The sequence below is a fragment of the Salmo salar genome, chromosome ssa09 (genome assembly GCF_905237065.1).
Source record: "Salmo salar chromosome ssa09, Ssal_v3.1, whole genome shotgun sequence".
NCBI lineage: Eukaryota > Metazoa > Chordata > Actinopteri > Salmoniformes > Salmonidae > Salmo > Salmo salar.
Window position 1 is genome coordinate 123,119,247 of NC_059450.1, and position 26,342 is coordinate 123,145,588.

Consider the following 26,342-nt stretch of genomic DNA (forward strand, 5'->3'; position numbering starts at 1 on the left):
ACTAGCTTTAAGCACCAGCTGTCAGAGCAGCTCACAGATTACTGCACCTGTACACAGCCCATCTATAATTTAGCACAAATAACTACCTCTTCCCCTACTGCATTTATTTATTTTGCTCCTTTGCACCCCATTATTTCTATTTCTACTTCGCACTTTCTACCATTCCAGTGTTTTACTTTTATTGTATGTACTTCGCCACCATGGCCTTTTTTTTGCCTTTACCTCCCTCATGTCACCTCATTTGATCACACTGTATATAGACTTATTTTCTACTGTATGTTTGTTTTACTCCATGTGTAACTCTGTGTTGTTGTATGTGTCAAACTGCTTTGCCTTATCTTGGCCAGGTCGCAATTGTAAATGAGAACTTGTTCTCAACTTGCCTACCTGGTTAAATAAAGTAGATTTTTTTTTTTTAATAAACAAAAAAGTATCAGCCCGGTTACCAAGCCTCTCAGCATAGAGAGAATACAACAACAGGATGTGAGGAGGTGGTGTCTGCTGCAGAGACAGTTGGATCAAGCCAAAATGTCTGACTGGTGACTAACTACAATCAATACCATTGGACAGCCTTATGGTGGCTGAATGACCGCATACAAGAACTAGCACAATGACTAGAAGGTGAACTTTTCTCCCCAGACCAACTGGGTACACATAAAGATGTCTGAACACTGTCTGACTGACACCCACCTGGACTTCAGAGTTAGGGTCCACGGGCTGCAGGCCAAACCAGTGCTCCTTCCCACTGAATTTACACAGTTCCTCCTTCCGGATGGACACTTTCCCTGAAACCACACATGGACAGACAGACGTCAACTTACTTGGAAATCATCCAGCTGAAAGCACAGGGTAGCTGTGTGTGTGTGTGATATATATATAAGTGTGTCAGTTCCTACTCACCGACAGGCAGGTCCCTTTGAAAAACACCCTTGGCGAATACGTAGAAGGACAAACACTGAAATGGTCGTGGGATCTCAAAGTAGAAGTCCTCGCCGTAGAAAGGGCTGAAAAACAACCACACAGGAAATCGTTTTAGTGAAGCGCAAAACGCCATCTTTAGGCTACGTTCAGAGAACACGCTGACCTCTGTGGAAAGGGAACACTTACTGAAAACTTTGTTGGCTTTTGATTGAGAAGGGTTTATGACTGATTAGCATGATCCTAGAGCTGTTATTGCAGTCTTGCCAAACAACTCGTGACAAGGAGCTGGCAAGACAAAAAGATCTGGGACCAGGCTACTATTTGAAGGGCCAGAAGACAACACACCGATGACAACACAAACCAGCACAAACCTTATGCATAGACCGCCCTCCATCAGCAATCATTAAACAGCAGGTGCTAAATATAGCCTAGCGCTGTGATGGCCAGGCCTCCTAGGACTGACTGACCAGCATACAAGTGGCTTGGAAGAGCAGACCGAGATGGAGAGGGTGCCAAGCAGCTGTACCATCCAGCTCTGACCGGGGTCATTTGTGTTCAGTACAAGGCATGGGCTGACAGGAGAGAATATTTTGAAAAGGAGCTGTTGCAACCTAACCTTGTCCAATTAGATTTTATTTTTTAGATTGGGTTAAGTGTCTCGCTTTCAGACCTGAGCCCAATCTCAACTACTTAAATCTATTCTCTCCTCCCCATCAATTTCACAGATGGGAAAAGAGTTGCTAGGTGAAAACAATATGGTGGAAGTGCATCACTAGGCTGGCTTCACCTGGTCAGTTCTTTCAGATACTTACAATGAAGGAGGCGAGGACAGATGTTTTAAGACAATTGAGCGAGAGCCCTTCTGAGCCTAACAGACAGTTACATACTTGCCACTTATATTTTCCAAGAAAATACAATTATGGTAATGTACCATAACTGCATAGTTACTAGCCTGTTACATAGTTATTATGCTACATTGTTACCTTGGTATGAGGCCTATTTTATGTAAAGCCAGAATGGCTGTTAGCTACACCATTATGCAGCCTTCTAAAAACAGTAGAAGCTAAGCAGGTTTAAGTGTCGCTAGCAGGTGTAAGAGACTAGTATGAAAACAGGACAACTGACAGACATTTGTTACATTATCTTAATAAAGTGAAACGGTGCTAATAACATTATGATCTGTTCATAAAAGCAGTGTTCAAGTAAGGCTACCCTCTATGCAGTATTGCATTGTTGGTGAAATGTTTTGCCTGTCATTTCCACAGTGAGGGTTTGGCAACACTTCCAGGCTGCAGACACCCACGCATCCTCCAGTTTGTGCACATAATCACATGGAATTACGCACTTGTAGCCTCCACACACATACACAGTACCTCCTCTTTCGATCACACACACACTCTCCTCTTTCGATCTCCCGTTCCGTCCCTCTCAGACAGAACACGGGTGTAAGCATTAGTCCAAACAGTTGGGTTTTTCAAAGAAAATGAGTTTTCTATTGGACAAATTCAGGTAGGTAGGTCCCTCCCCATTTTGCTTAGTTTGCTTTCATTTAAGAAACGTTTTGCAACAGAATTGGCATAATGAATAAGCCCTAGATTCAACAGAACACATCCTATCCTTAAAGAAAAATTCCACTCAAAATATTTTGGTATTTTCTTCATTAGTCCACTTTTGATATAGTCCCAAATGATTTGCTTTTCAGCAATCAAGATCTAGAACTTCCAAAATGCAGAAAGTGTCATAGTATCATCGTACAGTCCCTCTTTCTGTATTTTGAAAAGTTTGATATAGTTTGGGTGGTATTTTCCTTTAACCTCCCCATAAATATAGAGTAATGTGGTACCGGTATAGCCACTCCACTACAATTGTTTTCACATGACAACTTTGTGCAACATGACAGTGGCAGGAGGCAACATCCTTGGGATTCTGCAAAGAGAGAAAGAAAGAGATTCTACAAGTCTTAAAGCCATATGAAAGGCCATGCATCGAGAGAGAGAGAGAGAGAGGAGAGCGTGGGAGGATACACTTCCTTAGACACTGTAAAAGGAGCCCTTTGAACGGCGGGTTCGCAACGGTAGAGGAAAGAAAAAACGCTGTCCGTTGTGAAATACCTAGAGAAGACGAGCACCGTGTGTTTACAGTGAGATGAAGGAGACTGGAAGTAGAAACATTAGGGTTCTACCCGTGTCCATCTCTCCCACACACCTCTCTGAATTAGGAGCTTGTAAGCAGCATAGTTCATTTCAAATCAAATATGGCTGCTCTCTTCGTAGAGGACTTAGCCTAGCTAATATTGTCCTCGCCTGGTGTTGCCCAACTGACACTACGCCCACACAAACAACTCAGTCCTTCTGTTCTTCCTGGACTCAAGCTGTGTCTCTAGTTGGGGAGGCAGTCCTGGTCGTCGCCAGGTTACAATAAACATATTGGCTAAAGTGTTAAGTTTTCAATGGTGTTACATGACACCACATCGATCGTGAAGAACATTTCAACGTAAGGAGAGATGGTAAGGAAAGGATACTGTTATTGCCCTGCCTGATGACATCTGACACAAAATGATCAAAGCAAAAAGATCTGGGCCCTGCAGGAAGAGGATGTTACACATCAAATGATATCACCTCATGCCAGCAACCATGACAGTAGTGCAACATAGGCAAACATGACAAGAGCAACATCTTCACTGCCCTGTTCTTGCAGGGTGTGCTGTGAGGTACTTTTGAACATAGTGTTCAGAAAGTATTCAGACCCTTTGACTTTTTAAACATTTTGTTACATTACAGCCCTATTCTAAAATTGATTAAATAAATTGTTTTCCTCATCAATCCACACACAATACCCCATAATGACAAAACAAAAACAGGTTTTTAGAAATCTTTGCAAATGTATTAACATGTAAAAAACAGAAATACCTTATTTACATAAGTATTCAGACCCTTTGCTATGAGACTCGAAATTCAGCTCGGTGTATCCTGTTTTCATTGATCATCATTGAGATGTTTCTACAACTTGATTGGAGTCAACCTGTGGTAAATTCAATTGATTGGACATGATTTGGAAAGGCACACACACACACACCAGTCTATATAAGATCCCAGTTGACAGTGCATGTCAGAGCAAAAACCAAGCCATGAGGTCGAAGGAATTGTCCGTAGAGCTCCGTGAAAGGATTGTGTCGAGGCACAGATCTGGGAAAGTGTACCAAAACATTTCTGGAGCATTGAAGGTTCAAGAACAAAGTGGCCTCCATCATTCTTAAATGGAAGAAGTTTGGGACCACCAAGACTCTTCCTTGAGCTGGCCACCCGGCCAAACTGAGCAATCGAGGGAGAAGGGCCTTGGTCAGGGAGGTGACCAAAAACCCGATAGTCACTCTGACAGAGCTCCAGAGTTCCTCTGTGGAGATGGGAGAACCTTCCAGAACAACAACCATCTCTGCAGCACTCCACCAATCAAGCCTTTATGGTAGTGGCCAAGCGGAAGCCACTCCTCAGTAAAAGGCACATGACAGTCTGCTTGGAGTCTGCCAAAAAGCACCTAAATGACTCTCAGACCATGACAAACAAGATTCTCTGGTCTGATGAAACCAAGATTCAACTCTTTGGCCTGAACGCCAAGCGTCACGTCTGGAGGAAACCTGGCCATCATGCTGTGGGGATGTTTTTCAGTGGCAGGGACTGGGAGACAAGTCAGGATCAAAGGAAAGATGAATGGAGCAAAGTACAGAGAGATCCTTGATGAAAACCTGCTCCAGAGCGCTCAGGACCTCAGACTGGGGTGAAGGTTCACCTTCCAACAGGACAACGTCCCTAAGCACACAGCCAAGACAACGCAGGAGTGGCTTCGGGACAAGCCTCTGAATGTCCTTGAGTGTCCTTGCCAGAGCCCGGACTTGAACCCGAACGAACATCTCAAGAGACCTGAAAATAGCAATACAATGATGCTCCCCATCCAACCTGACAGAGCTTGAGAGGATCTGCAGAGAAGAATGGGAGAAACTCCCCAAATACAGGTGAGCCAAGCTTCTAGCGTAATACCCAAGAAGACTTGAGGCTGTAAACGGTGCCAAAGGTTCTTCAACAAAGTACTGAGTAAAGGGTCTAAATACTTATGTACATTTTAGAATAAGGCTGTAACATAACAAAATGTGTAAAAATTGAGAGGTTTTGAATACTTAACGAATGCACTGTATGAAGGTAGCCTACATGTGCCCTTTAAAGAGATCACTAGATGGCCATGCTAGAAAGAATCAAAAATTGGCTAGATTATTGGTACTAATAAGCAAGTACATGAATAGTTTATTCTTTATTTAGGTGTAAGGTTAAGGGTTATGGGTTAAAAATCAGATTTTATGAGAGAAAGTCATACTTCAGAGTTCTGACCCTTTATAACATGGCCAGATAGTTACTACCTTCAGTCTGAGGATGATGATGGAGGGAGATTGTGGCTCAGTTGGTAGAGCATCGCCATAGCAACGCCAGGGTTGTGGGTTTGATCCCTGGGCGACCCATACGTAACATGTATACACACGGCTGTGTCGCTTTGGAAAAAAGAATCTGCTAAATGGCATAGGCTATATAATACTACTATACGGTTGTTACCTGAGGCTCTTGTCAAACACCTTGGTCCGGAACACCTCCTCCTGGTCCAGGCTGATGGTGCAGAAGGTGCAGAGGTCCCGCTGTCGGTTGGGCCCTGAACACGGACCCAGGTTCTTGCCTTCACCTGCAGGATATGGAGGAGAGGGTCAGAGAGGCAGGTGGGGCTAACGTGGAAAACAGACTTATGAGACCTTGGCAATTATGTATATTTCTATCAACCTGCTGTTACTATGGTTGATAATACTAAATGTGAACATTTAAAATCAGGACTGTTCAATTCCAGTCCTGGAAGGCCTAACACTTCTGGATTTTGTTTTTCTACCTGGTAGTTCATTGCACTCACCTGGTGTCCCAGGTCTGAAATAGTCCCTTATTAGGAGAGGATGAAAACCAGAAGTGTTTTTTATGTCTCTCCAGGGCTGACATTGAACAGCCCTGATTTAAATAATAAAAAACACCCTAATGTTTCAACTGAAGTGTGTTCAGTTAGGCCTTCTTTGAGGATTTGTTTTTTGATTTCAACAACTTCATGATGTGGCATGTAGAGGCCTAGTAATTTCATTTATGTATTCAGCCAGGATACTGAGGATAATCCACTCAGGGAGTCCTGGGTTCCATAAAATCGATTGTGTCAGTGACAGTAAGCCTGGTTGGGGTGGCAAGGTGCGGGGCGCACAGGGCGGATGTGGCCTAAATTGAGAGTTGAGCATCACGTAAGATGTGGTCAAAGACACATCACATCAACTTCCTCCCAGCATGCTCCTGGCTCTGACAGTGGAGTACTGATTCACAAATGTGAAACACCTCAGAAATCTCCTGCCAGGTAAACTGCTTGCACCTGGATCAACAGCACAGCAGCAAATGCCCTCTAAAATGGATATCCTACAGCACCATGAGGACTGCACACTATCTGTAATAGAGCTCTGTGTCTACATCTGCTCTATAGAGCACTACCAGGTTCATGTTTGCATGAATTTACAATAACACGGTACTTTCATTCAACTCCAAAAAGACTATGACATACAGTAATAAATAGTTTCACACATTAAATGACTAAATCAAAACAATATTAGCTTGTCTCTCACAACTTTCACTGAGTCCAATGTGTGAAGTTCTGAACCACAAGATTATTCAGTGTGAAGTGGTTGACAGCAGTCTAAATTTGTCTGTGAGGTCGGGAGGGATATGTAAGGGTGAGCAAACTTTAATGGGGAAAAGCCAGAGTCAGGGATCAGGCTCTTTAACAGGCTATTAATATGTCTAATCCCAGAAAAGGGCTGTGAAAACCTACAGCAGAGCCCTGAGCTTCCACTAAGCCCCGGTGAGCCCGACATGCAGGGGAGTTCAAGCCCTCGCTAACCCCCATCCTCCTCAATGCCATCCTCACAAAAAAAAGCACTGGTCGCCGTGGAAACGGAGGCAAGAGGTCAAAGAGCAAACGCCACGCTACTACAAACTTCTGTTTGTACTGACTAGACTACAACTTCCATTGACACTTTTTTGTTTAAGACAAACAGACACCCAAAGAGGAAGAAGAAAGGTTTCGTAAGATGGCAAACAGTTTCTTACCAAGGGTAGTTCCTCAATTTTTTTGTATTTTTTTTATCTTGCTTCCTGGGTGCTCATCAATGCATGGTAGTGAATCTTTAATTTGTTTTGCAGCCGTTGTGTGTGCACACGCGAGTGCATAATGCGTTCATTTATTTTGCTTATATGCACACCTATGATGACTTTATGCTGGTGTGCATGTCAATGTGCGTGCTTGTTTGTACATGCATGATAGCATCTGCAGAAGTGAGCATCAAATCCAGAGAGAGGGGGAGTAGTGGTGCTGGTACAGTAGTCTATAACCAATGGCTTCTCATGATACAGGTACTACGATTAGTGCTTTTTAAAATTGTCCAAGTGAGAACACTGATCAAATGAAAAGAGACATCTATCAGACCATTGAGATAACCTCAGATATGTTTGCAAAATTCATACTTTACTAGACTTCCTGAAATCAAGATAGGTTTATGTATGCAATGCTTAGTGTGTTTTCTCATTTTGCAGTAGATGGACAGTGTGAATGGTCTTGTTCTCTCTCACAGCTACCCTTACAAAGCTGACAGTATTGTTTGTGTGCCAGTAACATTCCATCAAAAGATCCTGTTGCGGTACTGTGCTTATTCAAAACTAACAAACTGCCTGCATAAAAGCCAGGTGCGTGTTTAGGAACTCAAGCAAATTCTTTTCAAATGGACTTTGACAAAGTTACTTAAATATTATCTGCCTATAGGCTAGCTGTTAATCACAGATGCAAGTCATGAAATTACATCCTTTACAGAGGATAATGATGGATGACCATTTGGAATTGTGTTTAGGACCTCAAGAAGTCTCTTAATTGCAACAAAAATGCATGCACCCGACTTTCATGTGAAAGAAGCCATTTCAGTTATCCATCTGTCTTTATGATTATTACTTTTTGCACAGAACTCAAGAAATTACTAAGGAACTTTTATTAATTCATTGAAATTAATGTTATTTTCCTGCTAAAAGAATGATGGACGAGGATATTTGTGACCAAATATATCCTGAAAGTGTAAAAGTTCCACTCGAAGTAATTTTTTAAAATTCTGTGTAAATTAATGTTTTTTCTTAGAAATATGAAAGCAACACAAACCAGCAATTAGCTAGTTAGCTAACCCTGCTGGAGAATAGTGTGGCTTAAAATTCTAAAATGATTTATCAAGTGATGATTAATCTGGAAGAGTGTAATTTCGAAACTAGTTAGCTATTTCAACACAATTAATTTCAGCAGCTAACCAACACACGGAGACAACTTCCTGCCACGAGCGTTTCGCAAAATGAGAACAGAGACGCAAGGTAACTAACGTTAACTAGCTAGTGTGGACTAGCTATGAATTACACATTCTGATTCGATAGCTATCTAGGTAAAATAGAAACAAATTATCTGTATAGGGAGTGGCACAATTTCACTGAAAGCACTTTACGTTTGCTAGTAATATACACAGCTAGCTTAGCTATGTAGCTAACACTTATCTAGCCAGTTCATGTGTTTTGATGCGTGTATATGGAGAGCTAGCCACTGACTGTACTAGCTAGCCCGTCTTTGCCTATGCTTTTGTCTGGAGCTGGCCTAGCTCTATCAAAGATGACGTCGGATGAGGAACTGATTAAAATAACTAGCTACATTGCGACAGCGTTTTCTGCAAATATAAAACACGTTTGATAGAGGCCCGGGCAACATTCATTCACAACAATGTCTCATATCTTCATGAAGTGCCTGTGTTGATTGTACCGCGCCCCTTTTTTTCCCCCACGTCGTTCACTTTGTTAGCCCCCCTCAATTGAAGAATGCTGATACAATAAAGACATTGTTCGCACTTACATATCTTTCCCCGCAGGCTTTGTAAAATCCGAATTCTCGTGTCGGCTTCTTCCGCCATGGTCCGACTTGACTGTGTATATGTAGCTACAGTAGTACATTCAACGCTTAGCTATCATATCCGTTTATGAATGCAAGCGAAGGGCCAACCTACTGCAGCGTCACTACGAGCGCTATTGGCCGTATGCTGACATTAGAATTGCTGGAGAGACTTGTGAATATTCTTCACTGCACGGGCTCTTACAGTTGGTAAAACAAACGGAAGCTCTGTGCAGGATTTACAAAAAAATATATAAAGGATGAGAGGATGCTCCTCTTTCTCTCCTGTCTCTGATGCTAATATTTTGGTACCTGACCTTCAGACAGACAGCTTGCACAGACAATTTAAATGTTTATGCTTGCACTAGGAGCATTTCTTGATATTTTGTTATTTGAAAGTTAAAAATGTTCAGGCCTGCTGCTGATATAGTTTTGTAAAGTCGGATTGTTTTTTTCTTCTCAGTAATACAGGGAACTGGCTATGTTCACTTCTCATCTTTCTTATTTCAAGGTAGTCACAGTTTGGATGGTGGATTGCTTATCCAAGACTATTGAGGACATTCACAGGGACAGAGGGAATACAGGTATGCACATCTGCCTGTCCAAGGCAAGCATAAATTAAGGTGCCTTGTGCCTGTCTATTCGGGTGCCAATCTTCTTTACAACACAGGAACAGCACCCTAGACCCAACCTTATACTAACTTTAGAAAACCATAGCCCCAGCCTGATCTTCACCCATTTTTTTAAAACTGTAACCCATGTCCTTATAACCCCTAACCATAATCCTAACCCTGACCTTATTTCCATACGTGTTGTCTTGATGTAAACAAAGTCCGATCCGCGGTCCTGCTGGGAAGTCTCTCACTGTCTGTGAGTTTTGCGGTAGGATTGGATAGAGTGCCATTGAAATTGAAATCACCGCAGCTGGTGAGCATTGTCGAAATCAAAACCCTACGCTCAGTTAAGTTATGACGAACTTACTTACAGGACTGACTTTATAACCAAAATTATCCTATTTACACCTTGTAGTCAATTTTGACACTAGAATACATTTTTCTGACTAATGTTGATGCCACAGGCCTGTTTTCTATCAGAGAAGTTGTCTATTGCCTTCAGTTGTACTTTAAAGCATAATTGAGAAATAATTAAAGTTGGAACATTTGTGACATTTTGTCCTTACCCAGGCCTCCTTTAAGGCTCCATAATGTTTCATATCTGGGTGCTACAAAGCAAAAATGTGTCATTTGAAGCTTTACCGCTTGCTCTGTAATATTAGTATTTTCATTAACAATTGTCTTATTACAGAGCAAGCGGTTTCATATGACAATTTCTGCTTTGTAGCACCCACATATTAAACATTATGGAGTCTTAAAGGAGGCCTGGGTAAATGTCACATTCCAGGTTCAATGAATTATTTCTCAATTATGCTTTTAAGATACAAATGTCAAGTATGTCAACAATCCTTCCACCAAAGGACTCTTATATAGACGACATTTTGTGGAAATCCCTCAAATCTGGTCATTTTGTTTTGTTCTAGTTTTGTGAGGAATCACCCATATGGATGTTTTATCTGTGACCACTTACCACATTGAAGGAAGTAGATTAGATGACCAGATGCTTGTCAGGAGAGGAGACCAGTGTGATTCAATATGCCGTTTTTATAAACCAGAGAAGTTTCAATGTATAAACCTAACCTCCTTTGCATTTGGTTATAGGTATACATGTGTTCCTTATAGGTATCAGCCATGATGACTATGCTTTGAATTGTCAAATATGTGTTATTCATCAATAACTATTTAGACTGTGTAGCTAATTGTAAATAGTCAAACTCTCATGGCCTGTGACTAACAGCTACCTCAATGGTTTATCTTCATTAACACAGTAAACTTACTAATTGAAGGAGCAGAGAGTAGTAGTTAAGGTTTATCCAGAAGCTGGTAGCATTGGGTAACAAGGGGGTTGTGGAGGATAAGGTAAGTACCCTAGTACCTAATAAAACTGTTACCAGATCAGAGCCAGTCCCGACTCCAGGGGCATGGAGAGAGGGGAACATCTGGATATTGTGTCATGTGGGCCAGACTAAAATGTTGAGGGATGATGGGAAAGGAATTAACTTCTCAGATTGGCTGACCCCGAGGCCACCAAGTGACTGTCCAACAGAGCACCAGAGTAAACAGACAGTCAAGATTTACTAAGCATTTGCACTTTTGCAAAGTCTACACACTCTTTATTTACCAAAGGTAATACAACTGAGAAGTTAGGTAAAACATTTAACACAAAGGTAAAAAGAAGCATTCAGTAAAGAAAACCGTAAAAATATTTGATGGCTTAGATTTGTTTTTATTTCTAATTGCCTTATGCAAGTAACAGCTGCAAACTCTGCATCAGTGCAAGGACTTACCAATTATGGCCTCCTGTTATGGAGCCAGATAGCTGCCAAAAGGTTGAATGTATGTATAATTAGGATCATAAGAAAATCCATACGTAAATTGTTAGGATCAAAAGAAAAGCCATGCGTGAAACATGAAACCTAACCGTTAGAATTTGTACATTTACAGATCTAATTTATGTTACGACTATGAATTAACATTTATACGTTCAATTCTTACTTTAAGTCTCCCTTTACTCGGTTACAGATATTTTTTTATACCTATTAACTTTTGTCAGGAATGTGGCATCTGCAAAGGACATGAACCGAACGTAGCTAGTCGAAGTTAGCTAGTCAATCATGCAACTCTAGCCCAGACGTTAGAGTTGCTTTACAGCTTCCGGTTTCATTTCCAAAGTCTAAAGCTTGTTTTAGAACAGCATTCGATAACGACGTTATACCAGTAGATGGCGTCGTATAGGCTTGGGCCTTCAGCAAAGGACTTGTGTGAGAAGGATACTATAAAGATGCAGAAGAGCCTTGTCTAGAATAACCACATGAGCTGCAAAATAGAAAGTAAATATGATTTGGGCTAAGCCTATTCCGCTATCTAAATATGCCATGCTGTTGTGTGTTATTTAATGGCCTTATAATTGCATAATTTATTTTTATAGCCATGTGCGGCTACTGTGGTGATCATTTAACCTAATGAATCAGACTTTTTCCACTATTTGGGAGCACGGACTGTAGGCCTTAGGCGATTCCACTATTTTATTTAACATTTATTTAGTGGCCTGTGAGTTAGTGTCTGATCTTAAGGGGAGGCCTATAATTAAAAACAGTTATAAAATTCTAATAGTTCTACAATTATTCCACAAGACACCAGTACCTGAAATGATAGCCTAAATTGCAATGCCTTCAAGTTGAAGGCCTATTTTAATATATATATATTTTTTTTTTGTGTGGATTGGCCTAAATTTAAGCATTGAATTATTAAAGTGATAGGGTAAATAACTTTTGGAGAATTTAGATCATTTTGAATACACACATGGATTTCAATAAACAAATGGATAAGACTGTTCTATTCTCTTTGATTTAGTTCCTATTGGAACTCAGACAAATGACTGAATGGATGACATATTGACTGAATGAAATGATTTAAGGTGAATGAAGGATAACTTAAATGTTCAAATATGTTGGCATTTAACATATGCTCTGGCTACTAGGCAAATAGGCCTACATTAGAGTATAATGACTATGGCTGCATGCCTCCAGAAGGGCATCTCCTGAGGTTGAGGGGTGCTTTTCTGAAGGTGCATGGTGCTGCATGGAGATCACAAGCTCTTCAACTGGGCAGCAGTGTTGTGATGGAGGGAATAGCCTATAAGGAGACTATCTAAGACCACTGCAACAGAGTTATTGTAAAGTGTGGGAATAAGCTTATGCCAGACTCCGCCTACGTTTAACCTCTCCCTTGTTCATTTCAAAGTCCATATGTCCATGACCCGATTCATATAAATCATGTCAAATTATAAACCCTTCCTACAGAATACGCTTTGGCAAGATTTTGAGTGAAATACATTTCATAATACCACTCCAGTGATCATATATAATTAATAGATTCACCAAACAGCTATTATTATTCTGTGTTTCATTATTCCTGGTATATACTACTGGTTATGATTTCAGACAGAGCCCAGAGAATTGCATGGTGCAATATTGTATTAGTCATATGTTGATAAGGTGCATGCATGGGGATGTCCACGTCACCCAGAGATATGTCCATGCTGTAGAGATACACCTAGCGGACTGAAACTTCACTGTTGTAGGAATAATACAGCTAGTGCTATCTAGACTTGCGCTGGCAAACAAATCCATTACATTAGCTACATAAATGTGAACTCAACTGAGGAGTAATAGAGAATGGATACTTTTAACTTGAAATCGTGCAGGATACCTCTTTCCTGTTTCTCTGACTTACGTTTTTTTTATACTGTGTTATACTTGTTCGCGTAGCACTTCTTACAAGCCGTGAGATGAAACTTCCAAAACTCTGAAAGATATTATTGTATGTCAGAATTACAACACAAGATTTGTTCAAGCCTAAAATGTTAGTCCATAATTAACATAGTATTTTGTATGTTCACAGATTAAATTTCACGTTTGCGTTTCACGCATGGCTTTTCTTACGATCCGAACAAATTCCGTCTGGATTTTGTCACGATCCTAACGATACGTACGTTCAACCTTTTGGCAGCTATCTGGCTCCATATCCTGTGTACGTATATAATCCAACAACAGGAGGGTCTGTGTGTGCCATGCAATAATTTGTCCTCTTAATTCCAGAATGTAGCATAACAGCTCTTCTTTGCAATTCCAGACAGGTTGATTGTTTATTTATCTAAATAACCCAAGACCCATGAATATCAAAACAGGCATGTGTGTTCTCCTCTTGTCATCATCTACTAGTTCATTAATTAGTTATTCCCTCTGACACACAAACTGCATTTTGTCAACTTTGTATCACGTCATGTATATTATTTTAAAAGACACATTCATTTTGATGGTGCACGTGGTGCTGTCAGTGGTAATGACACTACCAAAGTGGTGGACAGTCTATTTATATGAATGGTAGCCTATACAGTCAAAAATTCTAATTATTATAAAGTGCAAATAACTATGCACAGTTAGCATATGTATAGAATATGGACAGCACAATAATTATGAAATAGCCTCAAAAAGCAAAGAAAAAAAGTACAAAAATAAATCCCCTTTTTTAAAAAGATTTGTGTTATAAGAATGAAGAAAATGCAATTTACATAGATGTCAGTTAGGTCTTCATATTCAATATCTGCTGTTCATTGGCAACTTATTATATCTGTTTTCCAGACCCGGGTCAAAAACATAATAATCCAATGATGTTTTCAAAGTACTTGAGGAGCCCTTGATTTAGTTTGGGTCCATTATTTCGGGCAAACGAACCTATATCAAGCACAGCATATTGACATATGTATTTTACTGTTGGTCTGCAACTTACTGCATAGGCATATAGTCACTTAAAAGTATTTCCCTCCTGAATGATAAGTATTATCTTTGTAAAGAGGACTCCTCTTTACACTGTGTGTACACTTCTCTGACTTTGGCGAGGAGCGAGTGGTTCCCCTAGTGACTGAATCTCGTTTCAGATGTGTAGAAGAAGACTGCCCATAGCTAAAATGACTGTCTTCTCCTGGTGTGGTCAGAGGGGCCTTATGACTGGGTGTTTCTCTATCCATAAAGTCTACTTGCTTCTGCCTTTTGGAAGTGAGGCTTTTCTGATGTTGCTGTTTGTGTTCAAAACGCTTTTTAGACTTTCTATACTGCTTTTCTGAAGGGGAAAGCTTTCTATACTGCATCTCTGAAGGGGAAAGAGAAAAGGTGTCAGTGCAGGAGGGTGACATTGGAGTTTTCATGTTGGAGTTTCTCTCTTTCTGATAGTGTCCATCACTGTTTATTCTAAATGGATGCTCTCTTTTGTGCGCCACTGACATGTAGTCACCTGTGTCCTCCCATTCCTTGTGCTTAGGCTCTATCTTCTCTGTTGAAAAACTGCCTAGTGATCCCGCTGGCACTTTGCTCTCCTTGTCGATGCTATATTGATCCTCCCCTTCCTCTGTTTTGATGACAAGCCTTTTCAGATTTAGGCCTAAGTCCAAAGTTGCTGGCCGTTTTGGGACTGTGGGGTAGTCGTCGTTGCTGTACCCCTTTCCTGCTGTCTCCTTGTGTTTTTTTTCATGGCTCTTCTTGGTTGCGAGGTAGAGGAAGCGCTGTGGGCAGAAGGAGCAGCGATACCGCTTCTCTGTGCTGGGGCTGCGGGCACAATTGTCAAAGCAGGAGCCATTTTCCATACAGCTCTTGCATATGTAATCCCTGCTGTCCTCAGCGGTCTCGCAGCTGGCACTGGAGGTTTCCCTGGGGGGACACTGCTTTGCACAGGTTCGACAGAAAGTTGGGTGGCAGCCAATGACATGTGCTCTCAGACCCGATGCCGTTATGAAGGTGCTTGCACAGATGTCACAGGTGTACGTCGTCTTTGGGCTGGTGTTTCTGAGACGTTGTTTCAGCTCTGTGCCCTCGATGGAGATGCTATCTTCAGCGCTTCTGCATCCTTTATCCAGGTAGTCTTTTCTGGCCCTGGGCACTATTGAGGATGTCATGGAATAGCGTAGACGACGTCTCTCTTTTCTGTGTTTGGATCTCAGTTTCTTACTCTTCTTCTTGGGTTTGTAAGAGTAATAGGGACGCCAGAGCTTGTCAGCTGTGTCACGGTCAGTGTGGTCATCGCATGGCTCTGGCTCTATGACAGAAGTGACCTCTGTCCTGAAGCGGAGGCTGGAGCTCTCCATGCTGCCCTCTGCAGGCCGGCCCTGGTCCCGACACCTCTCCTCTACCTGGCTCCCGCTGCTTCTTTTCCTCTTCCTGGGGAACAGCTTAGAGCCCTTGATTCTCCGGCGAATAATGGCCTCGTTGCCAATTTTCACTGTGATCTGGCAGAGTGGCAGAACGTGACCATCCACGGAGGGACCTGGACACGCAGGTGTGGCAATGTACGTTTCAGTTTCCCCCCCTGCAGTCTTGCTAGGCGCCAGGCTCTCAGCCCCTGGCATAAAAAGCTGACTGGTCATGGCTTCAATTCTCTGTGCTGCAGCTGAGAGCTCACATAGCCTGTTCAGAGAGCTGGATGGGTTGATTTTTAGGAACGGTATATTATGACTGTTGCCCTCCAGGTTCTTAATCCCTTGGAATGCGGCACCATCTCCATAGTCCAGTGCAGGGGACTCCCCACCTGCCTGCATTATGGCCAAGGGGGTTGTATAGCTATATGGAGGCCCATTAAGTTCGGAGTGAGAGGCCTGTTTTCCTGTGCCTGCATCTTGGTCTACATCTTGGTCACAGGGCTGATCAAAACTGATGCGTGGCATTACTGATGCTACCACTTTTGGAGTGGCCATGAATGTCACAGGCATTGAGAATAAAGCAGCATCTTGCTTACCCATAGCGCCAACATCTTCAAATGGAAGGATGGGAGAGCTGCAGCCCAACGGGGCCTGCTCGCTGCCCTCCAGCTCCTCTGAATAGGTCTGACTGTAAGTCTTATAGCGTCTCTTTCTAAACTTCATAGGCAGAAGCCTGTAGAGTTTAATGGGGTAAACGCTGCCCTTAAATCCACCATTTGCTGACTTCTTACTCACAGACAATCTGGGATCGATTCCGTGGAAGGCCTTCTGGTGGTTCTTTAGGATGTAGTAGGTCATGAAGGTCTCTAAGCAGAAGATGCACTGGTAGCGGCGCTCACCTGTGTGCCAGATCTCGTGTTTGGTGCGATACTCGGCTAGGGCAAACACTTTATTGCAGTAGTGACAGGGGTACGCCCTCTGCCAGGAGTGCACATTCTCGTGGCGCTTCAGACTGGAGACGGTCACATATGCCCGTTTACACACACTGCAGTTATAGACCCTCTGGCCTCTACTAGGTTTCACTAACCTATCTAAAGCCTGCAGTGTTTTTGAGGTGGGGTTCATTTGGAGGCTGGTTGGAAGGAAAGGGTCAGGGAGTTCAGGAGGAGATAACTGGACATCAGTTGCTGTATTGTCCATGCTTGGCATGCTGTCTGAATAATGGTCTGCCCCGTCCTCTTTGCCTTGGGGCTCGTGTTCAGGCGAGCCCCTCTGTGCTTTCGGGCACACCGTCTCGTGGTTCCGCAACCGCTTCAAATGCATGAACTTCCTGCGACAAAACTTGCAAAACAAATGACTGACAAACCTTTTTTTGTGTATTTCTGTATGTACGGTGAGAAGTGCTTTATTGGTGAATATCTCTGGACAGTGCTCACAGCCATAGATTGATATGCTATCTTCCGTGTGGGGTGAAAGTGGAGGTGGGTCCAGCTCCCTGTAGCCATTATCCATGGCTAGAGGAAGCTCATTGGCCCTGCTTGTATGCACATCTGTCTGCGGGTATAATGACGGGGGTGACGTTCCCACAGGTTGTACAGTGGGCTTTATTAATGCCGGGCTGCTTCCAGTAGGATGCACAGGTTCAAGTGCTACAGCCAGTGTTGGAGGTGTGCTTTTACTCAAGGCGGCTCGCAGTCTGTGGCGCTTTTTGAGTGGGCCACTGTTCCTGTTGGCCAGTTGCCTTGATTGGGACTGTGTGGGTTTGGTGCCCTTCTTGTTGTCCTCCTGGTTGCCAGCCCTGTGCTCAGGGGCCCTGGGTCCCTGGCTGATGACTGCGTAGGAGTGCTCTGACAGCGCCTGCATGGGCTCATTGTCCATCGCGAGGGGGCAGGGGGCAGGGCAGGCTGCTGGGGTCTGTCCAAGGTCAGGTGACTGCCTCTCCCCACTGTGCAGGTCTAGTGGGGTGAAAAGGTTATTCCCGGGACCCACCTCAGTGATAGAGAAAGCATTGGTGATCCGCGGGCCTCTTGCACTGTCTGGCTGATCTGGCCTGGAGGTCTCCTTCTTCGCTTTACGGGGCCCACAGACCTTACTACGGCCTGTGGTCTTAGCAGGGTTGGTTGAGGTCTGGATCTTTGGTCCACCTGAGCCCTGCCTGTCTTGTTCCACCAGTTTCTCTAAGAAGGGAATGCCCAGTCTTTTTCCAGCTGCCATCAGGCATCTAGTGTTCTCTGTGCTAGGTGAGGATGTGATCTTGGAACAGTAGATGAGGTTGAGGATGCTGGCGAACACCTCAGACCTCAGGTCCATGAGCTCCAGCACCTGGCTGGAAGTCCACACCTCAGGGGAGGTGAAGGCGCTGCGGAAGTATCCGCTGCAGGCAGCCAGGATGTTCCGGTGGGCCCGGAACTTGACATCCTCCACCACGATGGTGACATCACAGAAGAGGCCCTGGGAGCGCTGCTCGTTGAGCCTGCTGAGGAGCGCCTGGGGATGGGAGCTGTCCACCAGGCCCTGGGTGCAGGGAGACGCCACCGTCATCTGCAGAGAGGACATAAAGGAAACAGCCATTCTAATTGGCTTCAAAACATTGATAGTCAATTGCTAATGCACGTTGCTTATATTCACAATATAAAATATGAACACATTCATTACATTTAGATGGCACTTGCAACGTCAGGGTTGTGGGCTCGATTCCCACGGGCGAGAAGTATGCACTTACAGTACTACTGTAAGTCGCTTTGGGTAAGAGTGTCTGCTAAATAACTAAAATGTAAAAAATATGAAATGACTTTCTGGAATATAAAAAGAAAAAAACATGAAAGGTGTGCATACATTCTCTTATGTGGAATTGAAAATGGTGTTATTCTGCATTTTGATTCTTTGGTATTTCAAATAATTTAGGCTATAGTTGTGCAAACAGTAACAATTCCTTCCATACAGAGATAATCTAAGGAATATGATTTAATAAATTACTTTGATTAAGCATGGGCTGGATTTGGCAGTAATGGCCTTATGGAAATCAAGTGGAATGTGTCAGTTTTATAGGAAAGCAATCCAGCTGTTCTTACTTTGTCACACTAGATGGCAGTAAAGTTTAAGGAGATGATGCTGGCATACCATATCTTGAAGAACTGTGGGCCATATGTTGCTTTCCACAAGCCTATTCAAATAGATTAACCAGAACAATATCTAGTTCTCATGAGAATATACTAATGTAATACTTCTGTAAAAAGTTACAACAGCACAAAGATGTCCTCTTGACATTACCTTTAAATGTTTACAGTGCTTGGAATAACCATTGTACATGAAGAATTTATGATGATTCTCTTTTGTAAAAATAAAAAAACGCCTGGAAATAAGCACTCACCATTGTTTGAAAACCAATTCAATTAAACTCCTTGCTTACAGACACTTCTATTTTACATTTTGAATAATTGCCTCGAATGTGATAGAAATATATATTTGTAACCTATTCCTGAAGACTTATTGCTTCCTGGTGACTCTTGTTTTGTTGTTGCCCAAGCTGATGAGGCACATTAGGCTACTTAATGCAGAATGACTACAGTCTGGAGGCTTAATAAACCCTGACTAAACGTGCACTAGTGAAGTGCCTGAAGCAAAATGTCTTGTACCTGGCAAGTGTTACAGCTGGTGGAGTAGAAACTACAGTGAGGGCAAACATGTTGTGATTCAGCCAGGATGTGGACTCGTTCTATCTACTTCAGTCAGTCGTTTAATGCGGTTCCAGGTGACCAGCCATGCTAGAGTCATTGCCCTCACTGGCTGGCAGGTACATCAGCATATTTCATAAGGAGAAGCACACTGGGTTCAGGTTGATGGCAGTATATGAGATGGGAAGATTGTCTCCCCTGACTCATTTGTCCTTTCTGCCCCTAGCATTAGTTAATTATTCGTAAGCACTGGAGGAATGTTTTGACCCACACACAGCTTAGTCAGAGCTAATACAGGGATACGTAACCAACACCTTATAATTGAGACGGGGTAGCTGCACTGGGCTATAGAGCCACTGTAGAGGAACGACCACCATGTTGACTCCTGCTGAGACCATTTAGCTCTTTTTAGAGCAGAATTCAGTTGCTAATCCAGTCACGGCTCGCACATGCAGCTTACACAAAACGCCATCTGTTTCACTATATGCATCTATAGACATCTGTAGAGCATTCCCACTGGGCTCACGCTCGTTGCTTCCACGTTGTTTCCACATTGTTTCCACGTCATTTCAATGAAATTACATTGAACCAAATGTGGAATAGATGTTGAATTGGCATCTGCTTCCAGGGGGGTTGTTTTATGTTTGTGTGTAAAGGCAATAATATCCTGAGTCTTCCGACGCTGTTGCATGTGGTTCAATGGGATTTCCATGTCTCTTATCGTTCTGTCTAACCTGAGAGAAAATGTAAAGAGCACAGCACTTCCTGTGTATTCCTCCCAGGGGTGTGCATAAGTCACTGTGTGAACTGGTCTGAGGCAACACCTCTGTCAGACTCTCACACAGGATGATGCTTAGGTTACACGCAAAGGCAAGTAGCTTCTGCAGTTAGCCTAAATGTAGCCTAATGGTATCAGCATTTCATTATTTTTTTTGCTTTCTGTTTGCATGACTTATTAACATGATTCTGCTGAAGCATAGGCGACATAGTTCTATTTTTATGAGCATCCTGTGATTTTTGTCCCTGACTTCTATCCAAAGAGGTCTCTGGACACTTCTTTATTTTAAGATCAGCGTCATAACATACTTCCTAATGCAACATTTCTTCTTTCCATGTCAGACATCAAAGATGTAATCCACAAGCACTTTGGACAGCACCACAGCTTTGCTTACAGAGAGAACAAGGCTATCTGATGGTATAGGTCGGCTCTGCAATTGTGGCATTGTTGTTATGCATATATTACGACTGGTTATACATATGTGCAACAAAATGCTGTTACTGTAATTTTCCATGGCATGGTGGCCATTTTCTATTTTCTTCTTTATCCTCGTTGTTGGTGAGCTGTTGGGGTAGGTTAAAATGGCTGCCCGTTTATGGGGTACCGTTTGTCCCTGCTCCAGATTGCCATTAGACCATGATGTTGAGATGAGACCCCTTCTTCTTAACAAAAAGATCACTTTCCATATACCCTCGGTTGAGTACTTCCCGAGAGGCATTCTTATTGCACCCAGTTGCTTGTTTACATACATTACACCTATGTGTGTAATAATATCATTGAAACTGTTCTCATTTTCAGGTCTCTGTTTCAACTGACTGTCCTAAGCATTACGTGCTACATATTATTCAGAAGAGGCAGGGAAGAATGAATAACCTAATGACAGATTTACATAATTGCACAGCAATAAACCATACATTCAGCCCCAGGCCATAAACACTTTAATTAGACTTAACATGTCCGTATTGAAACATAAAAATTGAGGGGTTTTTTTGTAACTTAACTTATTAAAGTGATCACGCAACCATGTTTGAAATAAAAAATAAAAAAAATCTTAATAAAATACATATTTTTGCTAATGTTTTCTCTAGGTGCCACGATTACAATATGGCTGGCAGCTGACCGAGAGAAGAACCCTCGCCGTATCGTTGGGAAACAGCCTCCTGCCTCCCCGTCTGACAGGCCTCTGTTGTCACGGCAACATGCTGTGGCGCAGCGCTTATTGGGATTCAGATTCAGATGGATGGCGGGGCAGGCGGGTGACTGCATTAGCTGTCTGGGGATTTGGTTTGGTCCTTCCTCACAGCGAGCCGTGCCTGTCTGAGAGCCCCAGCACTGCAGATCTCTCATGCTCCAACGCCACCGCAATGGAGGCTTTCCGCCCTTTGTTTCCACTCTGGATATGTGTCGGTCGGTGTGTGTGAGAGTCTGCAGCAGAAATGCAGCAGTCCGATGGACTTTCTCTCTCTTCCGCTTACGGCAGGCGATGTGCTTCAGCCTTGATGCTGATTTCCCCTGGTTTGTGTCGCTTTCCATGCATTTTCATCTGGAAATTGCCTGCATGTCTGCGGTTTCAGTTGATTCTTTTCAATAAGGGCTGATATGACCAATTCTCTCATCTTGATGTGGTTTACTCTGTTCACATATTGAGCGGAAATGTTGAATTAGTCAAAGGATGTCTCTTTGCCACACCCTAGTTCACTGTGCCTTAGAATATCATTCGATGTGCATTTCAAAACCTGAAAAATGTAAATACCCTAATTGCTGTGAACCACAAGGCGAGAAAAAAACAGTCTCGAATGCAAGCTGTCTAGTCAAACAAAGAGCGAAAATGTCATAGCCTTACCCACACTCAAGCCACCCCGTGCAATATGTGTATTTCTGTTAAAAAGCGGTTGTAGATTGGGTGGAAACGTGCAGAACATACCTTTGCGAATCAGAGAAAATGACACAGAAGGCGAACAGCTGACACAGAAGACGAACAGCCAAAAACATTACACAGTGTCCCCTCTACTGTACAGAAGAATTAAAAAAAACTTTGAAAGGAAGGCGAAAGTATACACTTTTTTTTTCTAGACTTGTCGCTGCCCAGTGGTGCCGTTAGAGGCAGAGCTTTCGCTGTTGTCTTTCTTGCCTCTCCCTCTCTCACTCCCTCCCTCTCTCTTTCTACGCTGCTCACTCCAGCTCCAACGTCCACGTCCTTTGCCTAGGTCCTGGTTGAGTACTCCGCTCTCTCCTATTCCACCCAGTCCTTTCCTGGCTTGCCCCAGCTCTCAGACCATTGACCACAGGATTCCCACATTAACGTTTAAAAATAGCTAGATTGGACTATGGGTCTGTCTGCTGCCTCTGTGCTGCCCGGGCAACTTGAGTCCAGCGGCATCTACTCTGCAGTCGCCAAGCAGGAAACGGCAACTTTATTAAGCATGGCTGAGGACGGTAAGACAGAGCGGCTCAGTGCTACATCACACACTCCTACGCCGTGCTGCACAGATCAGAGAAAACGCCGAGGCTGCATGCCTGCTAGCGCGGTTACGGCGATACAACTTCAACCATACTACAAAGCACACCCACAATCACATTTCTGCTCGACCTCCACACCGACACCATTCATACTGTATCTTACAGGGAAGCTGGATCTGTAGCTCACTTTCAAACACGTCATATCACACTTGCCATCTATCTCATGCCTATGCACACAGGCGCTTTGTGCTACTGTGTACACTCAAACCCTCTCTCGCTCTTTGTCAGCACATCTGTGTACGTTGCCTCATGAACACAATTAGCCTGCTTTGCTCTTGTTTGTATATAGCAGCATGATCAATGAGATATCGGCGACTATTTTTTAAAATTTTATTTTACCTTTATTTAACTAGGTAAGTCAGTTAAGAATAAATTCTTATTTTCAATGACGGCCTAGGAACAGTGGGTTAACTGCCTTGTTCAGGGGCAGAACGACAGATTTGTACCTTGTCAGCTCGGGGATTCGAACTTGCAACCTTTCGGGTTACTAGTCCAACGCTCTAACCACTAGGCTATGCTGCCAACTATATATAGCTTATTTATCTCGCCTGCTTCTGTGCACTTTCAAAGTAAGAAAAAAGGACTGAGGAGAGAGCTGGAGGACAGTGGGTTCGTCTTTGTAGAGGCTGCTGATGGATGGGAACACAGAGGGATGCCTCAGCACTGCAAAGTGCAGGGGGGAGGGGCTAAACCAGGCAGGCAGGGCACTGCTAGCCCCTCCAGCTGCTGTAGACGCAGACAGTCGCTTTATACGTATGAAGACCGAGGTTTTATCACAAGTGTTTTTGAATTTGTATAACGTGTCTCCGCTATCTTTCCGGGCTTAGGGATACAGCTTCTGCACCCGAATGTGAAAACCATGCACATTTTATATTTGACTTGGTGTCAGAACAGATTGGCCTCATGAAACAAATGGGAGACATTCGCTGTGCAAGTCCTGCCAGTGTTAGTTCAGCTTATCATGACAATCCCCATGCCTCTGTCCCCTTCTGCTCTCTGTGCTTTCTCTGTCTGCTCAGCCGTCTGCCAGCTATTTCTGGTGCAGGCCTACCCGGCTTGATTGTTGACGTTACCTGAGTGCAATCAAGGCCCCTGTCTGCTTGCGTTGGCCTGGGGAAGCAGTACACCAGCCTGGCACCACGCCAGCCTTCACACTTCTGTAAGCTGCTACACTTTGGCATGACCTTGTTGCTATGGCAACCGTCTAAGAAAACAGTGCTACCTTAAAAGCATGCTGTTATGGAACATTAAAGGTTGCAAACCTTACAAGGTCTGGGAGGGAGCCTCGTAAAGCCAGAGGAAATATGATTTGCCATGTTTGGGTTGCCACTATCATGCCTCCATATTGCAATTTCTATTTATCTCAGTTTTTCCTCTGGTGTCTTTCCGTTCTCTTCCTCCATGCCTGCTATGTATGGTTAATGGTCTTGCCTGCTTCCTCACCCTTTCCTGTATTCGTAGTCTTGCCTGCACAAATCGATTTCCACTGGTACACTGCAGGCGAACACGACATCCCAAAACAAATAAGCCTAGCTCTCCTTTACCATCCATGCTCTTTGTTCTTTACAGTTTTGAGAATTGCAAATGAAGTGTCTGCAGTACCTACCGTTTGTCTTGCTCACTACAACCCCTCTCCCACATTATTTGTTAGTACTTCAAATGTTTTGCAAACTAAGAGTACAGAAAGAGCAGTTGAAATTTGAACAAATCATTTTGACAAATTATATTGCTATGAACAGATTTATTATTTGTGGAAATTGGAGAAATTAAAAGGATCCAACCTGCTGATTCATTGTTGCCATTTTCTGTGACGAATTCTTCTTTCACTCTTGAATAATTGCTTGGAGATTCTTCCCTGTCAGACAGATCACATATCAACAATGTTTGATGTGACTTTACCATTTACTTTTCACATTTCATTTAGTTTTAATAGAAATTGTGTATTTGTTTTCCTTTATTCTGACATCCTCGATTTGTTTGGCACACCCATCCATTAAATGCATTACAGCTGGGATATTTTCAAAACCACAACAAAAGAAGGCATGCCTTTACTGCCTCAGTCTGTCTGTAGCCACTTGCTGGGGCCTAGACTAGAGGAACATTGATCGTCAGGGAAACCAAGCCCAGCTGGGGCCTAGATGAGAGGAACATTGATCGGCAGGGAAACAGAGCCCATAGTGCAAGCCTGACTAGGCCTTGTTTTCTCTCTTTCAAAACACACACACTGCGTACATAAACACCATGATCCTCATAACTGTTGCGCTTGCATATCCAACTCACACTTGCTCAGATGCCGACCAACATTTTTCCTCCCGGATGGTCCTACATGCCCGTTCGCTGTCGCTATGGAAGTGAGCAGTCCCTCTGTGGAGTGTGTGTGTGTGTGTGGGGGAAAGAGAGCTCTAGCTAGCCAGCTCCAGGCCCGCTCTCTGGGCCTAGTCATGTAATTTACCTTCCGCCTTCTCCTCTGTTGACTGGTGTCTGGCTGCTGGTGTGTGTCTGGGCCCAGCCTGGGCACACTGATTCTCTCTCCAGTCCACTCCTGAGACGCTGCCCGTCTGGAGGCTGATGAGGCCCTGACACTGCTGCGTCACTCCTGCTGCATCACTGACCCAAAAAGAAGAATTGAGGAGGAGGAGGGGTAGTGGGAATGTGTTGCAAGGGATAAACGAAAGAGGGTGAGCTCTGCCCGAACACACAAATAGAGAGTGAGGCTTCCGGGCTGGTCGGCTGTCGCAGGCCTAGCCACTGTGGTATTCAGGAAGTGGAGCCAGAGACCGATCTCTTATTGTTACGTAATGAATATTTTTCCTCCCAGACCCAGCTGAGGAGGCGGTGTTTAGCGACTGACTCAGGCTAATAATAGAGCTCAGTACCATTCAGCGCTGTGTGTGTGAGGGAGACTGATCCATTTCGCTCCCCTAGGTGAGGTATTTGGACACAGTTGGTTGATTGAATGATTGGTTGATTTTTATAACTTAAAGACACACGTTTTGAAACAACAATACATGCATTAAAAACTATCTCCATCGTCTCCTTTGTGACGTTGCAATGTAAAGAGACAGATTTTTTTTTTTTATCAATAAACATGTTCTCTGTTTTACATTACTCTCCCCTTATAATGTAAAGGGCGAATATTAGTTATTTTATTTAAACAAATTAAGTGGGGTTAATGGCATATCTTATTGATTTATACTACAAACATTTTTTACAAATCCCCAGACAATCTTACCTTGCAGTCAGAGGGTTCACACCCTTTTCTGTGACACATGCTAAGTAGGCCTACCTTCGATGACATTCAAACTCATGCCAGTGTGGTTACAGTTCAACAGTAACGATTACGTTTGTCTGACTGGTAGCGGTTGTTTTGCACACGTGACCTTTGTTTTATTCAATCCACCTCCTGACGTAAGGATGTGCATATCTCTGCCACTTTGCTCCCTCTGCTGGCTACAGGGTTTCTATCAGACTCTCCTCCTCACACAGCTCCTTCAGTACAGCTGGTTTTCAGCAGAGGGCATAAGAATGCTAAATCGTTTCTCTCAAACAGGAAATGCATCTCCAGCATTATCTCTGACCCATGATCTCATAAGTAGCTGAATCTGTTTTAGGCCTAGTCT

At 43.2% G+C, this 26,342-nt stretch overlaps 3 protein-coding genes across 4 annotated transcripts in view; 1 reads left to right on the forward strand and 2 right to left on the reverse strand.

Annotated features, from left to right (window-relative positions):
* Positions 1 to 417: 417 nt before the first annotated feature.
* Positions 418 to 1,692, reverse strand: LOC100196807 (RAS p21 protein activator 2). The gene is given in 2 exon segments (NM_001141829.2): positions 418 to 785; positions 901 to 1,692. Coding segments are annotated over 2 exon segments (396 nt in total). The 5' UTR covers positions 1,055 to 1,692; the 3' UTR covers positions 418 to 543.
* Positions 1,693 to 9,466: 7,774 nt separating this feature from the next.
* The window catches only part of LOC106612584 (E3 ubiquitin-protein ligase TRIP12), a 72,684-nt gene continuing 55,808 nt past the window's right edge, over positions 9,467 to 26,342 (forward strand). The window contains exon 1 of the mRNA XM_045724452.1: positions 9,467 to 9,530. The gene's annotated coding sequence lies outside the window, so the exon portion shown is untranslated. The remainder of the gene's footprint in view (positions 9,531 to 26,342) is intronic.
* LOC106612576 (zinc finger and BTB domain-containing protein 38) lies at positions 11,271 to 25,760 on the reverse strand. 2 transcript variants are annotated; one of them, XM_014213858.2, is made up of 3 exons: positions 25,175 to 25,760; positions 24,504 to 24,577; positions 11,271 to 18,291 (listed from the first exon to the last, which is right to left on the reverse strand). In XM_014213858.2, exons 2-3 carry the CDS (start codon positions 24,522 to 24,524, stop codon positions 14,371 to 14,373), a joined length of 3,942 nt encoding a protein of 1,313 aa, XP_014069333.2. In that variant the 5' UTR covers positions 24,525 to 24,577; positions 25,175 to 25,760; the 3' UTR covers positions 11,271 to 14,370. The 2 variants fall into 2 exon arrangements, with proteins under 2 accessions (XP_014069333.2, XP_014069334.2); XM_014213859.2 differs by lacking the exons at positions 24,504 to 24,577; positions 25,175 to 25,760 and adding an exon at positions 22,127 to 22,499.

Excerpts from the sequence above, each read along its gene's own strand:
- LOC106612576 (XM_014213858.2), bottom strand. The coding sequence starts at position 24,524 with ATGGCAACAATGAATCAGCAG. Across the intron at positions 18,292-24,503 it reads TGGCAACAATGAATCAGCAG|ATGACGGTGGCGTCTCCCTG; the intron begins GTTGGATCCTTT and ends TCCTCTCTGCAG.